Source organism: Bos taurus, chromosome 7, assembly GCF_002263795.3.
Source record: "Bos taurus isolate L1 Dominette 01449 registration number 42190680 breed Hereford chromosome 7, ARS-UCD2.0, whole genome shotgun sequence".
NCBI lineage: Eukaryota > Metazoa > Chordata > Mammalia > Artiodactyla > Bovidae > Bos > Bos taurus.
The window spans coordinates 108,144,194-108,166,117 of NC_037334.1; the positions used below are offsets into that span (position 1 = coordinate 108,144,194).

A 21,924-nucleotide genomic window follows, 5' to 3' on the forward strand; every position below is an offset into this window, starting at 1 on the left:
TGACAAGTGTTCAGGAAGGACAGAAATAATCTGGGGAAGATCAGGAATCTCTTCATACAGGAGGGGCAGAAATGCACTTCCGGAGTAGTCAGCTTGTTCTTTGATTGGAAGTAGAGGGGAAGTATGTAGAAGGCAGAGCACATATTTTGAAATCCCTGTCTGAATTTAGGATACATGTAGCAAGAGGGAGCTAGACAGAGGCTGAGAGAGTAATGGCTGTGGAAGGCTAGATGTTGAAGAAGGCAGGAGTGTTTCTTGCAGCAGTTAATCTGGCAGTGCTGTGGTGTGTGGGTTGAAGGCCTGAAGAACTGATGGTGAGATCAGCTGAGGTGAGAAAAATGAGAGCAGCTGTCTGAGATGTGAAGAGGAAGACAGCAGTTTCTAGAGGGGGATCTGAACGCTTGCAGAGAGAACAATGGTCCTGCTAATTTAGTCAGCAAGTGTCTTCCAATGAGTTAAATGTTAATGAATTTTAAGAATCATTATTAAAATTAAAATAATTAAATTAAAAAAATTAAAATAATTAAATCATTATTGAAGAATCAATGCTTCAGAATCATTCAGGTAAATAACGGTCTAGCAGTAATCATGTATACTAACACCTTTACTGGGTCTATTTCTGATATAATAAATGATGTGATGATTGTGGGAAGGAAAAAACCCTTGAATAACACGGAAGGATATAAAGCTCAACTTTTTCTGTTTCTAGCTAATGATGAATGTGTACTCTGTTGAATTTATTGAATGTTTACTTTTCATGTAATCAGTCATCGTTTTCAATAAATATTTGAGTTGAATATTAGATTTAATAGTAATACTATTCATTACTTAAATACCAAAGTATGCTTAATATAAGTAAAATCAATGTTATTTTAAGCAAAGAGCAATTAGCTAATAAATAATGAGTTTATTAAAATCAACATTTTAGTAATTTTCAATTATTAAGAACAGTTAAAATTTATATATCGTGGACTGTTAAGAATTATGTTGATCTTAGAACTCATACTCATGGATTTTCAGACCCCTCGTTGAGTTACTTCTTGCTCAACAGTGGTAGCGTTAAAGCTATTTATGATGTTGCTTATTACAGTTACAGCTAAGAGTGCACATGCGTACGGAGGACTTAGAACACCTAAAGACAGCTGTCATGTTGGCTTTCCAGATCTTCTCATTTTTTTCGTACTTATCATAAAAGCAACTTCAAACTAGAAATAAGGCATTTTAAATCAGAGTATGTTCAAGCCATATAGTAAGGCTCGGAGCTCAGACATCTGGCAGAGATGAACTCACCGTGGTGCTTGCGTTTGGGCAAGCCCCCCCTTCCCTGGCGCCTTCCAGAGACCGCTGACGGCTCTGCCTCTCTCACTCTTCTCCACTCAGTACTGGCCGTGTGCATCAGTGCCCCTAATCACCTTACAGCACCGTGGCTTTACCTGTAAGCGTTAATGGGGACTTTTTTAATACACTGATACCAAAATGTAGAGCTTGAAGGTAAAGACTAGGCGGAGTGAAATTTAGGTACTTCTGACAGTGTTAGTCTTTCCTTTTACACTACTACAGTTTTTTCCCATTTCCTTTCCCATTCCCCTCAAGCCTCAGTCTCCCGAATGGCTGGAGTGTTGAATAGTATATTTAAAGTTGGAGAATTGGAAAGAGCAGCATGCCAAGTCTTTATCTATACTTGAAATTGAATAAAGCCAACAGAGTACTCTAACTCAAAACTCATCATTACATGCTTGCCTGGAATTTTGCAAAGACTTATGTGACTGTCTTACACACCAAATGATAAATATGTTTGTATTTTCAGGGAAATTTTGGTGAAGTATTTAAGGGCGTATTAAAGGATAAAACTGCTGTTGCTGTTAAAACGTGTAAAGAAGATCTTCCTCAGGAACTGAAAATAAAATTCTTACAAGAAGCCAAGTGAGTTCTTTAAAATAATGTTAATATGTACTACTTAAAAGTGATTCATTAAAATGTAAGTTTGAAGATATCTTAAATTATGATTTGATGAATTAGAAATAGGTACTTTCAGAGTCTTCAAAAGTAGACACTTCAAAAGTAGGCAGTCTGAAAACAGAAAGATTCTCTTTTGAAGTGAGACTCTAGGTCAATTAGCAGTTACAGTCAAAAGAGCCAGATGCTAAGAACAGTGAATATTCTTCAAGTCATTAAAAAAAACATTGTAGTATTTCTTGCTTCTATCACATGCATATACACATATGTATATATGTAGTGTTGTGATTGACCTTATAATAAAAATAGTCTGTATTCCCCAAATAAAATACTTACTGTAAATATACCTTGAGAATTTAATGACATTTTCTTTACTCTCCTTAGATGTTATGGCTTGATTGTTTGTTCCCAGCTGTCACTGTTCTTTTCTGAGAATCTCAGAGTTCCTCTTCGGCTCAGGGTCTGACATTGTTCCAAAATTTGCATTGTTTGTTTTCTAATTGATCTCCTAGAATGATTGTCTTCCCTTATATGTTTTAGCTAAAATTTAATGTTGCAACTCCCCAGCTCTATATTGCACGTAGTTAGTGGTAAAATCTAGTATATACAACAAAACACAAAACAAATGGAAAGGGGCTTTGGATAGAGAATGGACATATGAATGGGAGCTGTACAGATGAGTGGTTGGATGGTTGGGAGGGAGAGAAGAAGGGTGTAGAGATCATAGATTGGTGTAAAGGGAAGAAGGAAAAGAGGTGTGTGTGAGGGCCTGTTACCTGCTACATGGCATTGTATATAAAAGCAAAGCTTTCCTAAAATGTGTGTGTGTGTGTGGGCAGCGGGGTGGGGGGCGTGTTACCTCCTTCACGGCATTGTATATGAAAACAAAGCTCCGTAAAGTGCCCTGGAATAACAGAGGACATGCAATGAGAGAACTAAATCCTGTGGAGTGGAGCATCTTGATGTCATTTCTCCATGTAAACAATAGATATTTATAGCAATGTATTAAGCTAGTTGGGTACATTTATTAAATATCTATGGAATAAAATTGCAAGCATTTTTCATATATATCACCAGCAAATCAGAAAAAATACTCTATAATGAATTTAAAAGCATCCTATTGGAAATGAAATTCATGGGCTCATCATTTTAGTTATTCATAGATATCTTAAAGTATCTTGCTTTCTAATTTGTGAATGTTTATTGAAAAATAAGAGTTTAATTTCTTCTTCTAATGTGAAACTATGAAATTTTCTGTTAAAAATTACAGTTATATCCTTGCAAGCTCTCAAGTATCTTTTAATTAGAAGATAGATTTATATATTTAAATATTTAATGTTATTTGGGTTCATCCTGGCTGTTTTGTAGAATTTCTTTATTAAGTAGTTTTCAACCTAAGAAATGACATTTTGGATTAAAGTCAATCATTCTAGAACTCCCTTTCTAATTAATCATAGAAACTGCAAACTCTGTTATTAACAGTATTTTTTTTATCTCTAGAATTCTTCCTAGTCTGTCTTCATTTGTTAATAAACATTGAACATTTTCAATTTATGACATTTTTCTTAGAGCTATCTCTGCTTTAGTTGTACATGTACAGCACATATATAAACTATTTCATCTTTCTCCAAATGAAGTTATTTTTTTCATTCTCCTAGGAAGGAACCTGTGTTTTTTCAAATATGAGTGAGTTTATAACTGTGTCAACAGGATAATGTGGAATATCATTTGATAACAGGAATCATCAGGGCAAACAGACCTGTGAGGGCATCTAATCTATTTTTAACTCATGCTTGGAGTCCTCTAGATGAGTCTTTGCTACTTTTATAGCCCTCTGAAATTCTGCCTTTATCCAAACCAAAACTTCCTTGCTTTGACTTAAATCTAATATTACTTATTGTTTAAACTTTCTGCCAGGCTTCTCAAAACTTTTGAGTTTATACTATTTGAAATTGACCATGATTGTCAAGTAGGTATTATGAAATCTAAATATGAAGTGATTACTCTATAGCATTTACCAATATGAATTGTTCTAAATTTTAAATGAATTGTGTACATAAAACAAAACTAAACAAAAAGATGCTGCCCTAACAGCTTACAGTTTTTGGTCCACTAATACTCTTCAGCTTTTGTGAGGGCATCGAAAAGCAGATGCTTTGAAAAGAGTTCCACATATTTTGGACTGAGTAAGTTATTCAGATTTAGCATGGTTGTTAGTTATTCAGAGTGGATACTAATTTTTATATGAATATTTAATTAAAAGCTGACTCATTTATTTTTCCAAGATTTATCAAAACTTACATGCATCCCATTTATCATAATTTATGTTCGTACTTACGTTTTAAAAATTGTGTATTCTACTTGTGCACACTACACATGATCATAAATCAATGCTTACTACTTAAATGGTGACTATTCTTATATTTCTCTCATCCAGAATTCTCAAGCAGTATGATCACCCCAATATTGTCAAACTTATAGGAGTCTGCACACAGAGACAGCCTATCTACATCATTATGGAACTGGTTCCAGGTAATACCGTTTTAGCAGTTTCCTCGATGGCATTTTAATGTCTTTCTATTGCTTTTATATATTGTCTCTTTGATTTCTCCTTGTGAAGTTTCCAGTGACTTCTTTAACATTTTCGTCATGATGAAGAGCTTGTACATGTACTCATTGTTTTTATAGTCTCTAATACTTGCTGTTTTCTAGAAAATGTCAACCAACCTTTTTAAAAGGAAATATATTATTACATTGCAGTTACACATGGAATTTAGTTATATATAATGTTTCTGTGAGAAAAACTATTTAGAAAAGTTGTCTGCCTAGTTGGACTTTATAGTAATGGTAGTACTAAGAATTTAGTTCATTCATGTCCTTTTACAAGTACATTACCTCACCTCCTCTTGTTAGTTGTACATAATAAGACCATAATGCTTTGGGTCACAGATGCTTCGAACTTCTTTAATATATGGACAAAAAAAAGGTAATCTCTCTTGGAATTTATCCTTGTATTTTTTTCTGGTGACTTTTAAAACTGCCAGATATTTTGGTTAACTACTTTTGCCAACAAACAAGGATAACATCAAACTGATAGCGTATATCTTTATTTTTATTATATTGATGTGTCTTTCTGTTGCAGAAAATGTAATCAGAGGCAAAATATGATCTTTATAAGATTTACAAGTACAATATTTAATAACTGATAAGCATTTGCTTTGTTACCTTAACTGTTTACTCATTTTAAAAGAAGAAACTTAAAGGAATATGAAAAATATTTCTAACTTTGAATATATATCACATAAACCTGGTATTGCTGATTGCCCACTGAAAACTTTTCACATAATCCTTTCATAATTTAAGGACAGTTGGTCCAATTTTACCATGCTGGTTTGATTGCTATTGGAATATTTCTTTATTACCATGTAACTGCAAAATTCCTAGATTATAATCATTTTCATTCTCAAGATGGCAATATATATTTGCATGATTTACACTACTTGTGATTAAATCTCAAAGTAGCTTTCATACAGTTATGAAAAATAGACTATAGTCTAAAATTTTAAAAACAGTTGAATAGCCTCTGATTTTACCTAAAATAGTATGTTTAGGTATTATGAATACATAAAACATTTACATAATCCAGATGATGCCCCCAGATAATAAGGGATGTCACTGAAAAAGTTAGATTTGAGAGGTGGGGCAGACTTGATGAGGAAAAGTAATTTGGTGTTACTGTAACTGACTAAAGGAGCATGATAACAAATTCCTGATGGAGGTCCAAATTGAATAAAACAAAAGATAGCTTTGAAAGAGAGCCAGGGAAGTGTTTATCTAGACATTAAATAGTAACCTTTATTGATATTTTTTTAATGATTAAGAATAATAAATTTCATTAGAAAATTCAAACTGTAATGAAGGCGGAAAATTAAAAATAAAAACCTCCTACTCAACAATCTAATCTTAATCCAAAGTGAACTATTTAGTTTTTTGTGGTTCCCCCCTCCCAAGAAAATATTTAATATAGAATACCATGATTTTATGCAAATCTTTTAATTATTTAAAATCATAAAACCTTCTTTTTTCTCTAATATAACATGGTTTCATTGTTTCCTATTCATCCATATAGTTCTACCTTTTCTTTATACTGGCTGCAGAATGTTCCATTATTTGGTTTTATATAATTTAATTTGGCCTTCTGTTTATGGACACTTTGGTTGTTTCCAATTTTATTCCTTTTTTTTTCTTTTTTAAACAATGTTCAACATGGGTCTGAGTTTATGTGCATTTTGATTTATGGAAAGTGTATTCGCTTTCTGCTTATGCACAACAAATGATCATAACTTAGCAGCTTTCCATAACATCCGTTTATCACCTCGCAGTTGTGTAGGGTAGAAGTCCAGGCAGGCTTGACTGAGTTCTCTGCTCAGGGTCTCACAAAGCCAAAAATCAGTATATCTGAGTTCTTGTCTGGAGGCACTGGGGAAGAATCACTACCAAACTCCTCCTGGGTGGTGGCAGAATCTCATCTCTTGCAGGTGAGAAGTGGCCCGAGGTTCTCTTTCTTTTCTTGCTGTGAGCCAAGGGCATCTCCCAGCTCTTCACAGGTTTCCACACTCTTTGATCTTCAGACCTGGTGTGTCACATCTTTCAGATGCTCTGAATTTCTCTAACTTGCTCTTAGGTTTTTGGTTCATTCTATTTTGTTTTTCAAAAAAGCTGAGAGAATACTCTGCTGTTTTGAAAGGTTCTGTGATTAGAACAGGCTCACCTGGCCAAGCTGCCTGCCTTTAGGGCAGCTGTGCTACATGACAAAATATAATCGTGGGAGTGGCCTCTAACCATGTTCACACATCTAAACATGTTCCAGGGATTAGGGTGGGACATGACTGGGATGCCATCTTCACATTCTGCCTACCACAGTAGACTTAGCTAAATTTTCTTGAAGGTTCATTGCCGTGTGGGATGTGAAACCACACTGAACTTTTCATACTCTGTCACATTAATTCAGTTGGTTGATCTTGTAAGATGAATGCGTGATTTTTGTAGCATCATGCTTTGTCATTTCTTATTTGGAAAATATCAAGTGACCAAACAGTGACATAATTCATTATGCACTATCAAAAGATCACATTCATTAATGCCATCCCTAATCTCACTGGAAAAATAATAGGAAGTGTCAATCTCTTGACAGCAAGTATGTGTTTTCCAAAATTTTAATTTGCATTGGAAAACTGGAATGTTGTCCCTGGCAGCAAAAACTGTCCGTTTTTTTGCCTTGAAGTCTCAGACTTCACTCAGTCTTGAGAGAATGTCAAATGTCTAATATTTAATAGCCATAATTTTTCAATCTTTTTGAAAACATATTTATTGACATGTAATTGCCGTATACTATATATATGTATATATAAAATACTGACATATGTATACACTTGTGAAACAGTTACCACAAAGTAATGAACACACCTCTCATCCTCAGATCTTTCTCATGCCTTTTTCGTCCCTTCCTCCTCCCGCTCTCACCTCCTGTCCCAGTCCAGCACTGATTTACTTTCTGTGACTGTATGTTAGTTGGCACTTCGTAAAATTTAATATAAATGGAACCACAGTCTGTACTTCTCTTTTCTTGTTTGGGTCTAGTTTGTTTCATTCAGCATAATTTTGAGATCTGTCCATGTTGTAATGGTTTTCAGAAGTTCACCTTTTTATTGCTGAGTAGAACTGCATTATATGAATATGTCACATTTGTTATCAATTATTGACAGACTTTTGGATTGTTTCCTGTTTAGGGCTACTGCAAAGTAAGCTGCTATGAACACTTACGTACAAGTCTTTTTTTGTACTGACACGCGCCTTCATTTTTCATTTTTCTGCTGAAAATCTACCTAGGAATGGAATAAGTGAATTAGAGTGTACAACTTTAAAATTTTAAGAAGTTGTTAAATTGCTTTCTAAAGTCTTTATACTAGTTGACATTCCTAACTGCAGTTTCTCTACATTTTCATCAACACTTTGTACGCTCAATCTTTAGACATTATAATTTTATGTTGAAGTGCCTTACTGTGTTTTTAATTTGCTTTCCCAACTGACTAATGATATGAGCATCTTGTCATGTGCTAATTTGCCATTTATAATCTTCTTTGAAGTATCTATTTAAATAATTTGCCCACTTTAAAAAAAATGGGTTGTTGTAACAGGGGCCTCCCAGGTGGCGATAGTGGTAAAGAACCTGTCTGCCATCACAGGAGCTGCAGGTTCAATCCCTGGGTGGGGAAGATCCCCTGGAGGAGGGCGTGGCAACCTACTCCAGTATTCCTGCCTGGAGAATCCCCAAGGACAGAGGAGCCTGGCGAGCTATAGTCTGTGGGGTCACAAAAGAGTGGGGCACAGCTTAGCGACTAAACAGTGGCAGCAGAGAGTCAGACACGAGTGGGCAGGTTTAGCACACGGACGCCATCAGCACACAAGCACATTGCTGTTGAGTCTTGGTCCTTTATATCTTCTGGATGCAAGTCCTTTGTCAGATGTATAATTATCAAATATTTCCTTTCAGTCTGACTTGTCTCTTCATTCTCTTAACTGTGTCTTTTAAAAAGCAGATTTTTTTTTAATTGCAAAGTTTAAATTATTTTTTTTCTTTACAGGTCATGTTTTTAATGGTAAATCTAAGAAATCTTTGAATCCCAGATTACAAACTTTTTCTCCTATGTTTACTTATACAGTTTTCATAGTTTTAGAATTTAGAACGTATAGTTCAGTCTATGGTTTGTTTCATATGGTCATGAGGAATGGTTTGAAGTTCGTATTTTTGGCATATAGATATCCAGTTGTCCCAGCATCGTGATTCTTCTTTCTCTCCTGATTTTTTACCTTCCTTTTAAAACACATTTATGTGGAATTATATTTCTGGATTCTGGGCTTCCCTGGTGGCTCAGATGGTGAAGAAGCTGCCTGCAGTGCAGGAAGCACGGGTTTAGTCCCTGGGGCAGGAAGATCCCTTGGAGAAGGGAATGCAAGCCCACTTCAGTATTCTTGCCTGGAGAATTCCATGGACAGAGGAGCTGGGCGGGCTACAGTCCCTGGGATCCCAAAGAGTCAGACATAGGACTGAGCGACTAACATGCACGCATATTTCTGGACTCTAATTTCTGTCAGTCCTTCTGTTTGTTGCAATGCCAATATCACAGGTGATGTTAGTTGTCTAGCTTTGTTCTTTTTTAGAATTGTTTTGGCTGTTAGAGGTCCTTTGCATTTCACTATCAATTTTATGGTTAGTTTTTCAGTTTCTATATAAAGGGTTGCTAAGATTTAGTTTAGGGTTAAATTGAATCTATAGATCAGTTTGGGGTGAATAGGCCTCTTAACAATATTGAGTCTTCTGACTCTTCTACATGGTATATCTTTCTAGTAAGATAGATCTTCTTTTGTCAGACTTCTGAGTATTTGGTTTTCTGAGATGCTATTGTAAATGATTTTTTAAAAAATAAATAAATCCACTATGGAAGTCATAATATATATGTGAATAACACTGTCAGTTTGATGTATTGACCTTTATAGGACACTCTACACAACATCACCAAGATATACATTCTTTTCAACTATATAGAGAATGTTTACCAAGATAGACCGTATCCTGGGCCATGAAACAAAGCTCAGTAAATTTACATGAGTTTAAGCTCTGTTGGCTTCCCAGGTGGTGCTAGTGTTGCCCACCTGCCAGTGTGGGAGACATAAGAGATGCAGGCTTGATGCCTGGGCTGGGAAGATCCCTTGGAGAAGGGAAGGGCAACCCACTCCAGTATCTCCTGGAGAGAATTCCATGGACAGAGGAGTCTAGTGAGCCACAGTCCCTGGGGGTGCAGAGTCGGACACCACTGAGCAACTAACACACACACACACAAGTTCTATGAACACAACAGAAATAAAGTGGAACTCAAGGACAGAACAATTTCTGAAAAATGTCTAAATATCTGGAAAGTAAGCAATGCATAGCTGAGTGGCCAGTGAGTCAGAGGGGAGCTTAGAAAGTACTTTGAACTAAGTGAGAAAAATACCTCAATATGTATATGATGTATATGGTGCCCATTAGACAGTGCTTGGGGACGTACATCTAGCACTGAATACATGGACTAGAAAAGAAGGGAGAACTCAGAGTTATCATCATGACCTCTACCTTACATTCAAACTAACTCAAAATGTTTATATAAAAGGAAGGAAAAATATAACAGGAAAAGGAATCAGTAGAACCCCTTGAGATTAATAAAATTAATAAAACCTCTACATAAACTCTTCAGAAAAAAGACACAAATTATCAATATCAAGAATGAGAGAGGTGACCTCATTACAGGTTCTACATAATTTAAAAGATATCCATAATAATTTCTTAATCACTGTATAAAGAAATTCAACGGCTTAGATGAAATGGAAAAATTTTCTGAGAGACAAAAACTGCCAAATTTTATTCAACCTTCATAACCCCTTATCTTTTATAGAATTGGTCACTAAGAAACCATCCTTCTAAGAAAACTCCAGGCCTGTATCATGTCACTGGTGAATTATACCAAAGTTGTAAGAAGAAGCACCAGGTCTACACAAATTCTTAGAAATGAAAAGGAGAGAACTACTTCTCAACTCATTGAGGTCATTGCTACCTGATTCTATAACTAGACAAAAATATTACAGGAAAAGAAAACCACGGACTATATGTCATTATTACATATTTTATATTCTGAGCACAATTTTAATGAAGCAAATTAAGCCATAGACAAATACATCATGATCAAGTGGAGTTTATCCTAGGACTAGCAGCTGATTTAACCTTCAAATAGCAATCAGTATAATTCAGATTAATATCATTTAAAATTATACAATCAGTAAATGAAGAAAAATCACTTGAGAAAATCCATCGTTCATTCCTGATAAGAATTGTCTGAAAATGAGGAATAAAAGAGAATGTCTTCACCATGAGTGACTCCTGAGAAAGTCCTACAGATAACATTGTCCTTAATGGCAAATATCTGAATGCTTTGCTCATTTATATCAGAAATAAGACAGATTTGCCTACATTTACCACTTAAACATTGTATTCTCAGTATTCTAGCTTCCAGGACAATACAGCAAAAAATAAAGCAAAAAAAGTAAAAATCATCTTTTAATATGTTTATGGTATTTTTCACCTCTGCCACAGTATTTCTTTGTCAGTGCTTGAAATTAAAATGCTGCCTACTATGCTAATATAAAAGACATTATAGAATTCTATGGTAAAACCACTGCTGCTACTGCTAAGTCGCTTCAGTCGTGTCCGACTCTGTGACCCCATAGACAGCAGCCCACCAGGCTTCTCTGTCCATGGGATTCTCCAGGCAAGAACACTGGAGTGAGTTGCCATTTCCTTCTCCAATGCATGAAAGTGAAAGTGAAGTCACTCAGTCGTGTCTGATTCTTAGCGACCCCATGGACTGCAGCCTACCAGGCTCCTCCATCCATGGGATTTTCCAGGCAAGAGTACTGGAGTGGGGTGCCATTGCCTTCTCCCACTACAGCACTTAAAAATAAATGATTTTTTTTATTTTAAACATTTTAAAAGTAATATAAATCATCTTAGTGGTTTTTCTCTTTAGACACTGCTTTGAAATCTCTGTATTGAGCCAGTTATAATCTAACATTATAATGTCATGAAACTTGGGCCAGAATAGCAAGTTCAAAACAATAAGCTCATAATTTTGACATTTTCAGGCTTCAAGTTAAGGCTTGGTAAGAAACTTCGCATTGTCTCTATAGATTTTGTTTAAGTCTTTTAGGCATCTTTTCCTTTCTCATCAGTGAACACGTTTACATACAGAATATAAAGGCAAATACCATAAAATTCCTTGTAAAAAATATTTCCACTATAAGATGAAAAGCTGATAAATACATGGTTATAAAAAGCTTAGGAAAGATTTGTCCCAGGTATGCAAGCTAGTTTCAACATTTGAGAATTCATTAAAGTAATTCATCACAGTAGGCTAGAAGAAAAATCAAGTGATCATATATATAGATAGATGCAGACAAAGCTTTTAACAAAATTTAACACTCATTTATGATAAAGATTTTTAAAAGTCAGTAAACTCAAGGATCTTGCTCAGTTTTTTTTTTTTTTTAATCTATAAAAGCCCTACAGCTAACATTATACTTAATGGTGAGAGACTTGAAGCTCTCCCATGGATGCCTCTCTGACCATTCCTTTCCAACATCTTACTCAAACTCCTGGCTAATATAAGACAAAAGGACTCAACGGGCTCTGTATCAACCTAGAGGGGAGGGATGGGGAGGGGAGATGGGAGGGGGGTTCAAAAGGGAGGGGATATATGTGTACCTATGGCTGATTCATGTTGAGGTTTGACAGAAAACAGCAAACTTCTGTAAAACAGTTATCCTTCACTAAAAGAAAAAAAGACAAAAGGAAATGAAAGTTATACCGATGGGGAAGGAAGAAATAAAACTTTGTTTGCAGAAGACAGTTTGGTGGTTTCTTATAAAAGTAAACATACTTTTACCATGCAGTCCATCAATCACATTCTTTAGAATTTACATAAAGGAGTTTAAAACTTATATCCACACAAAAACATGCACAAAGATGTTTATAGTAGTTTCATTCATAATGTCAAATCTTGGAAGCAGCCAAGATGCTCTGCACTAGGTGAGTGGGTAACCTAGGGTACATCCGAACAATGGAATATAAATCAGAGCATGAAAGAAATAGCAAGCCATGAAAATTCCTAGAGGGAACTTACATTACTACATAAAGGAAGCCAGTCTGAAAAGGCTATATACTTTATGATTCCAACTCTGTGGTATTTTGGGAAAGGGAAAACTATGGAGAGTGTTTAAACAAATTTCAGCTGAGGATTGCAGAAGAGAGAGGTATGAACAGGCATAGCACTGAGGATTTTTGTAGACTATTTACGCTACCACCTATGACATAATAGTAGATACATGTCATTTTATATTTCTCCAAACAGAAAGAACATACATTACCAAGAATGAATCCTGATGTAAATTATGGACTTTGGGTGATAATGATGTCAGTATAGGTTCATCAGTTGTAACAAATTATAGCAAGGGATTTGATAATACAGGAGGCGCTCTCTTGTTCAGTTCAGTCACTCAGTCAGTCCAACTCTTTGTGACCCTGCGGAATGCAGCGCACCAGGCCTTCCTGTCCATCACCAACTCACGGAATTTACTCAAACTCACGTCCATTGAGTTGGTGATGCCATCCAACCATCTCATCCTCTGTCGTCCCCTTCTCCTCCTGCCTTCAATCTTTCCCAGCATCAGGGTCTTTTCAGATGAGTCAGTTCCTCACATCAGGTGGCCAAAGTATTGGAGTTTGAGCTTCAACATCAGTCCTTCCAGTGAATATCCAGGACTGATTTCCTTTAGGAGGCACTGGTTGGATCCCCTTGCAGTCCAAGGGACTCTCAAGAGTCTTCTCCAACACCACAGTTCAAAAGCATCAATTCTTTGGTGCTCAGCTTTCTTTATGGTCCAACTCTCACATCCATACATGACCACTGGAAAAACCAAAGCTTTGACTAGGTGGATCTTGCTTGGCAAATTAATGTCTCTGCTTTTTAATATGCTGTCTCGGTTGGTCATAGATTTTCTTCCAAGGAGTAAGCGTCTTTTATTTTCATGGTTGTAATCACCATCTGCAATGATTTCGAAGCCCCCCAAAATAAAGTCTGTCACTGTTTCCACAGTTTCCTCATCTATTTGCCATGAAGTGGTGGGACCGGATGCCATGATCTTCGTTTTCTGAATGTTGAGCTTTAAGCCAACTTTTTCACTCTCCTCTTTCACTTTCATTAAGAGGCTCTTTAGTTCTTCTTTGCTTACTGCCGGAAAGGTTGTGTTATCTGCATATCTGAGGTTATTGATATTTATCCTGGCAATCTTGATTCCAGCTTGTGCTTCCTCCAGCCCAGCATTTCTCATGATGTACTCTACCTATAAGTTAAATAAGTAGGGTGACAGTATACAGCCTTGATGTACTCCTTTTCCAGAAACATTTGCTGAAATTAAGTGACTTTGCTTAGTCACTCAGTCGTGTCCAACTCTTTGCAACCCCACAAACTGTAGCCCACCAGGTTCCTCTGTCTGTGGGATTCTCCAGGCAAAAACACTGGAGTGGGTTGTCGTTTCCTCCTCCAGGGTATCTTCCCAACGCAAGGATTAAACCTGCGTCTCCTGGCTGCATCTGCTGCACTGGTAGGCAGATTCTTGACCACTTGTGCCACTTAGGAAGCCCTTATATACATACATATATACACATAATTTATATTTATATATATGATCTTGAGACATTACTACATGGTTCAGGGCTCCCTGGCGGCTCAAACAGCGAAGACTCTGACTGCAATGTGGGAGATGTGGGTTTGATCCCTGGATTGGGTAGATCCCCTAGAAAAGCCCATGGCAACCCATGGGCAGGGGAGCCTGGGGGACTACAGTCTGTGGAGTTGCAGAGAGTCAGACACGACCGAGCAACTCACGCTGCCTCTATATAGTCTTAGAATGGTTGTGTTAGTTGCTCAGTCGTATCCGACTCTTTGTGACTCCATGGACTCCACCAGGCTCCTCTGTCCATGGGATTTTCCTGGCAAGAATATTGGAGTGAGTTGCTTAACCATTATAACTACTCTGTGTATTCTCATCATCATGTTATAATTTTTATTGTTACTATTTTATAATTGGCCAATAAAATAAAGTGACCAATTAAAATGACTCCTATAATCTGGCAGAACTTTAACGCAGCCTTGGAACTTGCCCTGCCCTGCCCTCTAACCCTAACCCTAGATTTCTTCAGTCAAGTGTGACATGACAGCAAATTGGGAAACGTAACGTTTGTGTTTAATTCTCCCCTTTCCACCACTGTGACTTTCCACCCCAACGTAAGTGTGTATGTTTTTAGTATTTACCTTCATGGGTCTTTCTTTCCTTACATCTAAAACTAAAGTTGCTGGGTTAAATGGCTTCTAAATTTTAGCTCTGATCTATAATATTTTAATTAAGAAATTTTTTATTTGAGACTTCTCATAACAATTAGATTATTCAAAATAGTGTCTTTCTGTCCTGTCCTTATTTTACAAAAGGCATGATGGGGAAATAACCAACTAGTTTTCATTCTTATTAAAGTAGTATAACAATACACAGTATTTTATATTTACATAATATTTATAGTTGTCAAAGCACTTTAATTAACATCATATCATTTGCTCTACCAGGCAGTATTGTTATCTCCATTTACAAATAAACTAAATGAGGTTCAGAGGGCTTAGAGTGACTTGTCAACCTCAGTAAATAGCAAGTGGGAACATAGTGCTCTATTTTCTCTCCTTATAAGTGGGTCAAAGTATATAATCCTTTTATGAATTGAAAATATAAATGAAAATTTAAACAAAATGTCTATGCAAGATACTCTCTGGGCAAATACATGAATCCCTATTCCATAATTTCTCAACCTTGTGCACAGATAAGTAAATAGCTTATTACAGTAAACAGGAAGATTTTTGTTTGAGTTACTTTTTTCTCTACTGGGAATCAAGCTGTGGAGAGAAGATTTAGAGGACTGGTGGGTTAAAAGCAAGATTTAATAACTGCTTGGTGTCTTAGATACAAGCCATTTCAGAAATGTATTATGCAGAGATTTAATATGCTCCTGTTCTCGTCAGATAACTGAGCCCTTTGGAAACATAAATCTGAAATACATTGCAACCAAAGTAATGTTTGAGGAGATTATAAGCATTTGAAAATTCAGGTTTAGAGTGAATACTCCAAGATTATCCTGTCTTCATTTGAATCATCTCTTGAATTACAAACACAATATTTCTTGCTTGCTTATAGGTTGCTGGGTAAATAAAATCAAACAAAAGACAATTCTAAATGATGCTGGGAAATACTGAAAACAAAACAAACTAATGTGCTAAAAGATGATCCGACTTTATTTTGCAAACAAGTTGTTTTTTACTTAGTGCCCCAAGTGAAGAAAAGGATGAGAGGACTTTTTTTTTTAATGACAAGGCGTAACTTAAGGAATGTTTGTGGTCTAGGCAGCTGTCATTTCTTTTCACATCTGTAGTTATATTAGGGCTGCTGTAAGATACCTTGATGAATAAGAAACCAAACACCTTAACCTCTAATTACAGTGTTAGGTCCATATCCCAGGTGGAGGTAGTTAATTTCAGCAAGACTAGCGACTGGACTGGACGGAACTGAGCATCAGTCTCCAGGCTTGTACTAGACCTTGCTAACTTCTCCTTCTTTCGGGATATTCTGAGTTGAGAAGTTCCTGGACTAATTGAATGTTATATTTTCTGGTCCATTCCTCAGGTCATACAGATCCATGCCCTTTGGTAGTCCTCAGACTTATCTGTATTTTAAAATGATTTATGGCTTGGAGTTTTTAGAGTTACTGAGGGATTTTTACTGAGTTTTATGCATCATCAAAATATCTCACCTCTATAACAAGTTTGAAAAAAAATTGAGCTCATGTAGTTTATATTGTCTAGAGATTCTAGCTTAGAAATTTGGACATCATTATTTACGTTGTTCTCATAAATGTCTTTAAGCCTTTCAGTGGAAATCTTTCCATTATCATATTTTTTTCTATTAATTACTCATTTCATTTGTAATTTCTAGGGTAAGTTTGCTAATTTTAGCCAGAAGGTTAACTTCTTTTAAAAAATAATTATTTTTCCTTCCAATTCGTATTGAAGTTTTATAAATATTTTTATGTGATTCTAACAGAATCAGTTTGATACATGACATCACGACTATAGAAGGTTATTATGGTAGTCACTGGAAACAACAGTTCCTTTGATAACAAATCCCAATATTTTGGCTCTAGATCTTTGTCTGACATTTGTTTCTTTCCCTCATTATAAATATAGAACGGGTACATTCTGCCAACAAAAAATTAAGGAACATGGCTCCTGGCACACAGTAAGTTCAGTTCAGTTCAGTCGCTCAGTCGTGTCCGACTCTTTGCGATCCCGTGGACCGCAGCATGCCAGGCCTCCCTGTCCATCACCAACTCCCAGAGTTTACCCAAACCCATGTCCATTGAGTTGGTGATGCCATCCAACCATCTCATCGTTGGTCGTCCCCTTCTCCTCCTGGCCCCAATCCCTCCCAGCATCAAGGTCTTTTCCAATGAGTCAGCTCTTCGAATGAGGTGGCCAAAGTACTGGAGTTTCAGCTTCAGCATCAGTCCTTCCAATGAACACCCAGGACTGATTTCCTTTAGGATGGACTGGTTGGATCTCCTTGCAGTCCAAGGGACTCTCAAGAGTCTTCTCCAACACCACAGTTCAAAAGCATCAATTCTTCGGCGCTCAGCTTTCTTTATAGTCCAATTCTCACATCCATACATGACCACTGGAAAAACCACAGCCTTGACTAGATGGTCCTTTGTTGACAAAGTAATGTCTCTGCTTTTGAATATGCTATCTAGGTTGGTCATAACTTTCCTTCCAAGGAGTAAGCGTCTTTTAATTTCATGGCTGCAATCACCATCTGCAGTGATTTTGGAGCCCCCCAAAATAAAGTCAGCCACTGTTTCCACGCAGTATAAAAGAGCCCTCAAAATCTGAACTGGCACCTAACCTTACATAGATTTAACCTATCCCCCATCATACAATCCATTGCTGGTTATATAACAATATCACTTCATAGCAGTAAATTTGAGTTCAAGGAAAAGGACAAACAATAATTCTCAGATTAATATTTTGTGCTAAAGATGATAAGATACGTCAACTCAGTGGCTGTCTTTTATGTTGCCAATAAATTACTAACTTTATGGGTTTTATCACTTTGTTTTTTGGAGATGTTTATAGAAAACCATTTTAAAACAGATTTTGTATGATTCTAAATGAGTTATTATAATTTAGCATGTTGTAAGTCTCCATTTTGAAGAATGGGTAACTTTTCTATGTTAACCAATATTATAATGTCTAAACTGAAATATTGGTCTTTATAATTCAAGTCCTTTGCATTAATGAAAAGCAAAATAAATGCATTTAACTGACATTTTCTATCACAGATAATATTTTTGGTATAATGTAAAATATTTCCAAAACAACATTTTAAAAAGATAGCCTCTTTAAATTGATATTTCTTTCTCAGCCAAATGATATATTAGGTTGCCCTAATGTTTCATTTGCTGCCTAATATCCCAAAGCAAATGCAGATGGGCTAGTTTAAACTGGCCATTTCTCCAGACACTAAAGACACTAATATATTTTTAAGTTAGTTACTTTATTTAATTTATGCAGAACTTAAATGGATAACCTAGTGGTACTCCATATATGTGATATTAGCAGTTTTCTGTTTGCTTTTTTTGGGGGGTAGACCACGCCCTTCTAACAGTGCATATTCTTTCTCAGAGGTTGAGCTGAACGCTGGAAACATTAACCCAAAGGAAAGCTATGAGAAATGAAATCTAAAATATAACAATTGTTACTGCGGCCCCTCTTGAGTGGTTGTAAAGTAGTGTATAGGGATTGTCTTTTCTACAATGAGCAAAGGTTGGTGCGTTTTAACAAATACTAAGTTTCCATGGTGCATTTGAGCCACTGATGCATTGTCTATATCTGAGCAGTATGACTCACTTTTTTTATGTTCTGAGTATCTGAAGGCACTTATACCTGTAAAGTATCTCCTGCACGGAGGCAAAAAGCTTAGTGAGCAGGACAAAGCATGTTCTGAACCGTATTTTCACTTTTAGATCCTGTTTTGAAAACATCTTTATGATAATTGAAGTTCCATAATGAATTAAAGGAAAACAAGAGTTACGAATATATATGCATTCTTCCACATGTATAAAATACTGATGAGTTTTAGTTTTGTTATTGTTTTTAAGTTTTTGTTACTGTACATGGAAAAGTCTTAAAAAACTTGCTAAGAAAGTTTAAAGTAATATTATACATGATAAAATTTTCTTTTTTGCTGAAAGCTTACAGTATTTGTTGCAAATCTTAGAAGTATGAACAGGGCTAGTTAAACTGTAGTGAATTTAGCTGAAATAAAAATTTTTACATATAATGTTTTGGATTTTGATAAATAGGTTTTCCTCAGTTTTCTACCCAGGTTTATGACTCTGACAGTGCCTATGAGCTTGGAATTTTCATATTATCAGAATTATTAGGAGAATAGATATTAAAACAATGGGGAACACAGGATATTTCCAAGATTAAAAGACAACTGAAAATCAGTTGAATCAAAGTTCTTTAAAAATACTTATTTTACTTGTGATGGAAGTTGAACACTTAACATGTGGGAATTTTTCTATTTGTATTGCAGTGCCATAAATGTTCAAGCTATTTTGTGTAAAAGCTAAACTTCTCTTGTCAACATCAGCCAAAGATACTGTAATGTTCACTTCTTTTTTTATGTATAAAGTTTACCCCTTTCTCAGATCAGATCAGATCAGTCGCTCAGTCGTGTCCGACTCTTTAGTTGTAAATTACATGTGTATTCAGAAATTATGCACAAACTCTGGACTCTTCCTAAATTTGTGGATGAAATGAAAACTTTATCCATTAATACTTGAGAAGGTATGCCATGCTACTCAGACATACCAGTATATTTTAAGTAGAATATTACTTAAAAAGTATTTAAGGCTAGATATTCTGTTAGATTATTCAGTCATTTGCTCAAACAGTTACTGAGTGCCTCCCATGTGTGCCACATACAAAAGACCCCACAAAAAACAAAACCTCCAGCTTTCCTGCACCCTGTGCTCTGGAGGGGGAAGAAATGTGTTATATGAGTAAAGTGTATATAGTGTGTTAAATGGTATATAAAAACAAAACATAGAGGGAAGAGGGATAAAACTGTTGGTACGGGCACAGGTTGAGTGTTTGGCCAGGGAAAGCCTCAACAGGAGTAGAATAAGATGAGTGAAGTGCCTGGTGGAAGTGAGGGAACACGCTGTGTCGACGCCTGGAAGATGAGCCTCCAGGCTTCATGGAGATGCAGAAAGAGCAGGGTGGATGAAGTCAGGGCGAGGGGGTGTCAGGAGATGAGGTCAGGGAAGGGACGGAGTTCAAGATGTGCAGGGCCTCGTAGATGAGAAGAATGAATTATTTCATCCTAAGGAGCCACCTGGCAGCGATTGCCCTCACCTAGACATGCTCTGTGCTCTTGCTGTCCTTCCCAGCTTTCAAGGTAAATACCCTAGAGAGAGCTTCGTCTTTACAGCCAGTTCCTTGGGAGACACTGAGTGTCTTTTAGGCTCTCAAGACCCAAGAGTCTGGGTGATGTTGTCTCCAGTGGACAGGAATGTATTATCTTTTTGCCTTTTCCTCACATTTCCTTCATAAATTTGAGTAAATTTTTGAGGATTTAAATCAATCTTATACTTGCTAAATGCTGATTTTATGACCAGCCATGTTAATTACTTATGAAAATCTGTTATGCATTTAAAAATTATTTCATTTCTTCACTAGTCTGCTGGTCATATTTAATGTCTCTCTTTTCACTTAGACACTCTTTTTTCTGTTTTTAGATTTTCAGTTGCTGTATAACATAACTCTTTTTCACAGATACGTCTGGAGGGATTGCACGTTATATTAAGTGTTGCATAGCTTCTTGTCATTTAAAATGTGAAAGTAATATTAGGAGCTGTCATTATAATCAGGTTTTGTGTGTATGGGACTTCTTGGCTCTTCACTTGGCTTCATTTGTCCTTTTCTGTAAAACTGAAGTTGATTGTCATTGGTGCCTGTTTATGGGCATGAATTTCAATTCTAGAAAGAATATTATTTAGTACCTGATACAGCTGTGCCTCAGACTGAGCACTTAATAGAAAAAAAAATTTGCCTAAATTCTGTGTCAAACTTGACAAAACAGTATCACATTTGACATTATCTGCATTCAAAATGAAAGGCTTTATATAGCAACCCGGGAGAGATTTAGAAAGTGACTTTATAGCATCTTTAATAATTTTGTTTCTTACAGGAGTACATGTATTCCATATTTTCTGTTTTTTAAGATATGTTTTTGTCTTTTTTTTCTTTCTCTTATATGTTAGTCTGTGGATTAGTATTCAGATTAGTATATTGAAGATCTTTGATAAGACTTTCAAATGAATTTATCTTCTAAGATATTACTTGCTACCAGCAGGTGGTATTCATTATTTCCCATCTTGGCTACTAAAATTAAGGAAAAACTCCTTTCTATGTTTAACATCTGTCATTTGTTGAATAAAATAAAAGTCTTGGATATCTATCTTTGCGTTTTTTTTAAACATTTTTTTAAAAGTGCTTTTTAAAAATAAAGGATAGGTAATCATATATTAAAAATTTGTAAGTGTTGAAGAATTGATATTACTTCTAAGAGTCATATTTATATTATTCAGTTCTTTTTAGAGTTGAATTTATAAGCTAATGAAGCTATAATTTGAAGGAGTTTTATTATTCTGTCAAAAATATTATAACCAATTTTGATAAAAAATAAATACAGAAATAACTATTTTTTTTGAAGCACATATCACCCTGTTCTTAAGTGACTTCAAAACTTAGAAATACACCCCTTTTTAAAAGAGGTATATTTCTTTCTTTGCATTCTTTTTAAACTTATTGTTGTGAGATTTGGGTTAATTACTTTATTTGATTAATACTTAGCATCAGTTGCGTTCCATATACCATATACATTGGTGGAAAATATAACTATGATCTCTTCTGTCATGAAATTCAGTGTAGTGGGAGAGACATATGTTTAAACAGGAATCTCAAATAAATTTATTATTGCAAACTTTACTATTAAGAGTGTTGCTCAGAGAGAGAGTCACAGGTAGCACCTAACTTATTTTAGAGTCTTAGGAAACATTTCCGGAAGGTGGCTTTTGTGTCTAGATGAAAGATTGAAACTCATCTCCCTTTAGCCAAGGGCTAAAATAAAAGCACAGAGAACTGCCAATGCAGA

General features: G+C 35.8%; 1 protein-coding gene across 4 annotated transcripts in view; it reads left to right on the top strand.

Moving 5' to 3' along the window:
- The window catches only part of FER (FER tyrosine kinase), a 457,173-nt gene that overhangs the window by 316,980 nt on the left and 118,269 nt on the right, over window positions 1–21,924 (top strand). For all 4 annotated transcript variants that reach the window (XM_024994406.2, XM_024994405.2, NM_001191336.3 and 1 more), the window contains 2 exons: window positions 1,808–1,923; window positions 4,394–4,488. In XM_024994406.2, coding sequence (XP_024850174.1) covers window positions 1,808–1,923; window positions 4,394–4,488 — 211 coding nt within the window. The remainder of the gene's footprint in view (window positions 1–1,807; window positions 1,924–4,393; window positions 4,489–21,924) is intronic.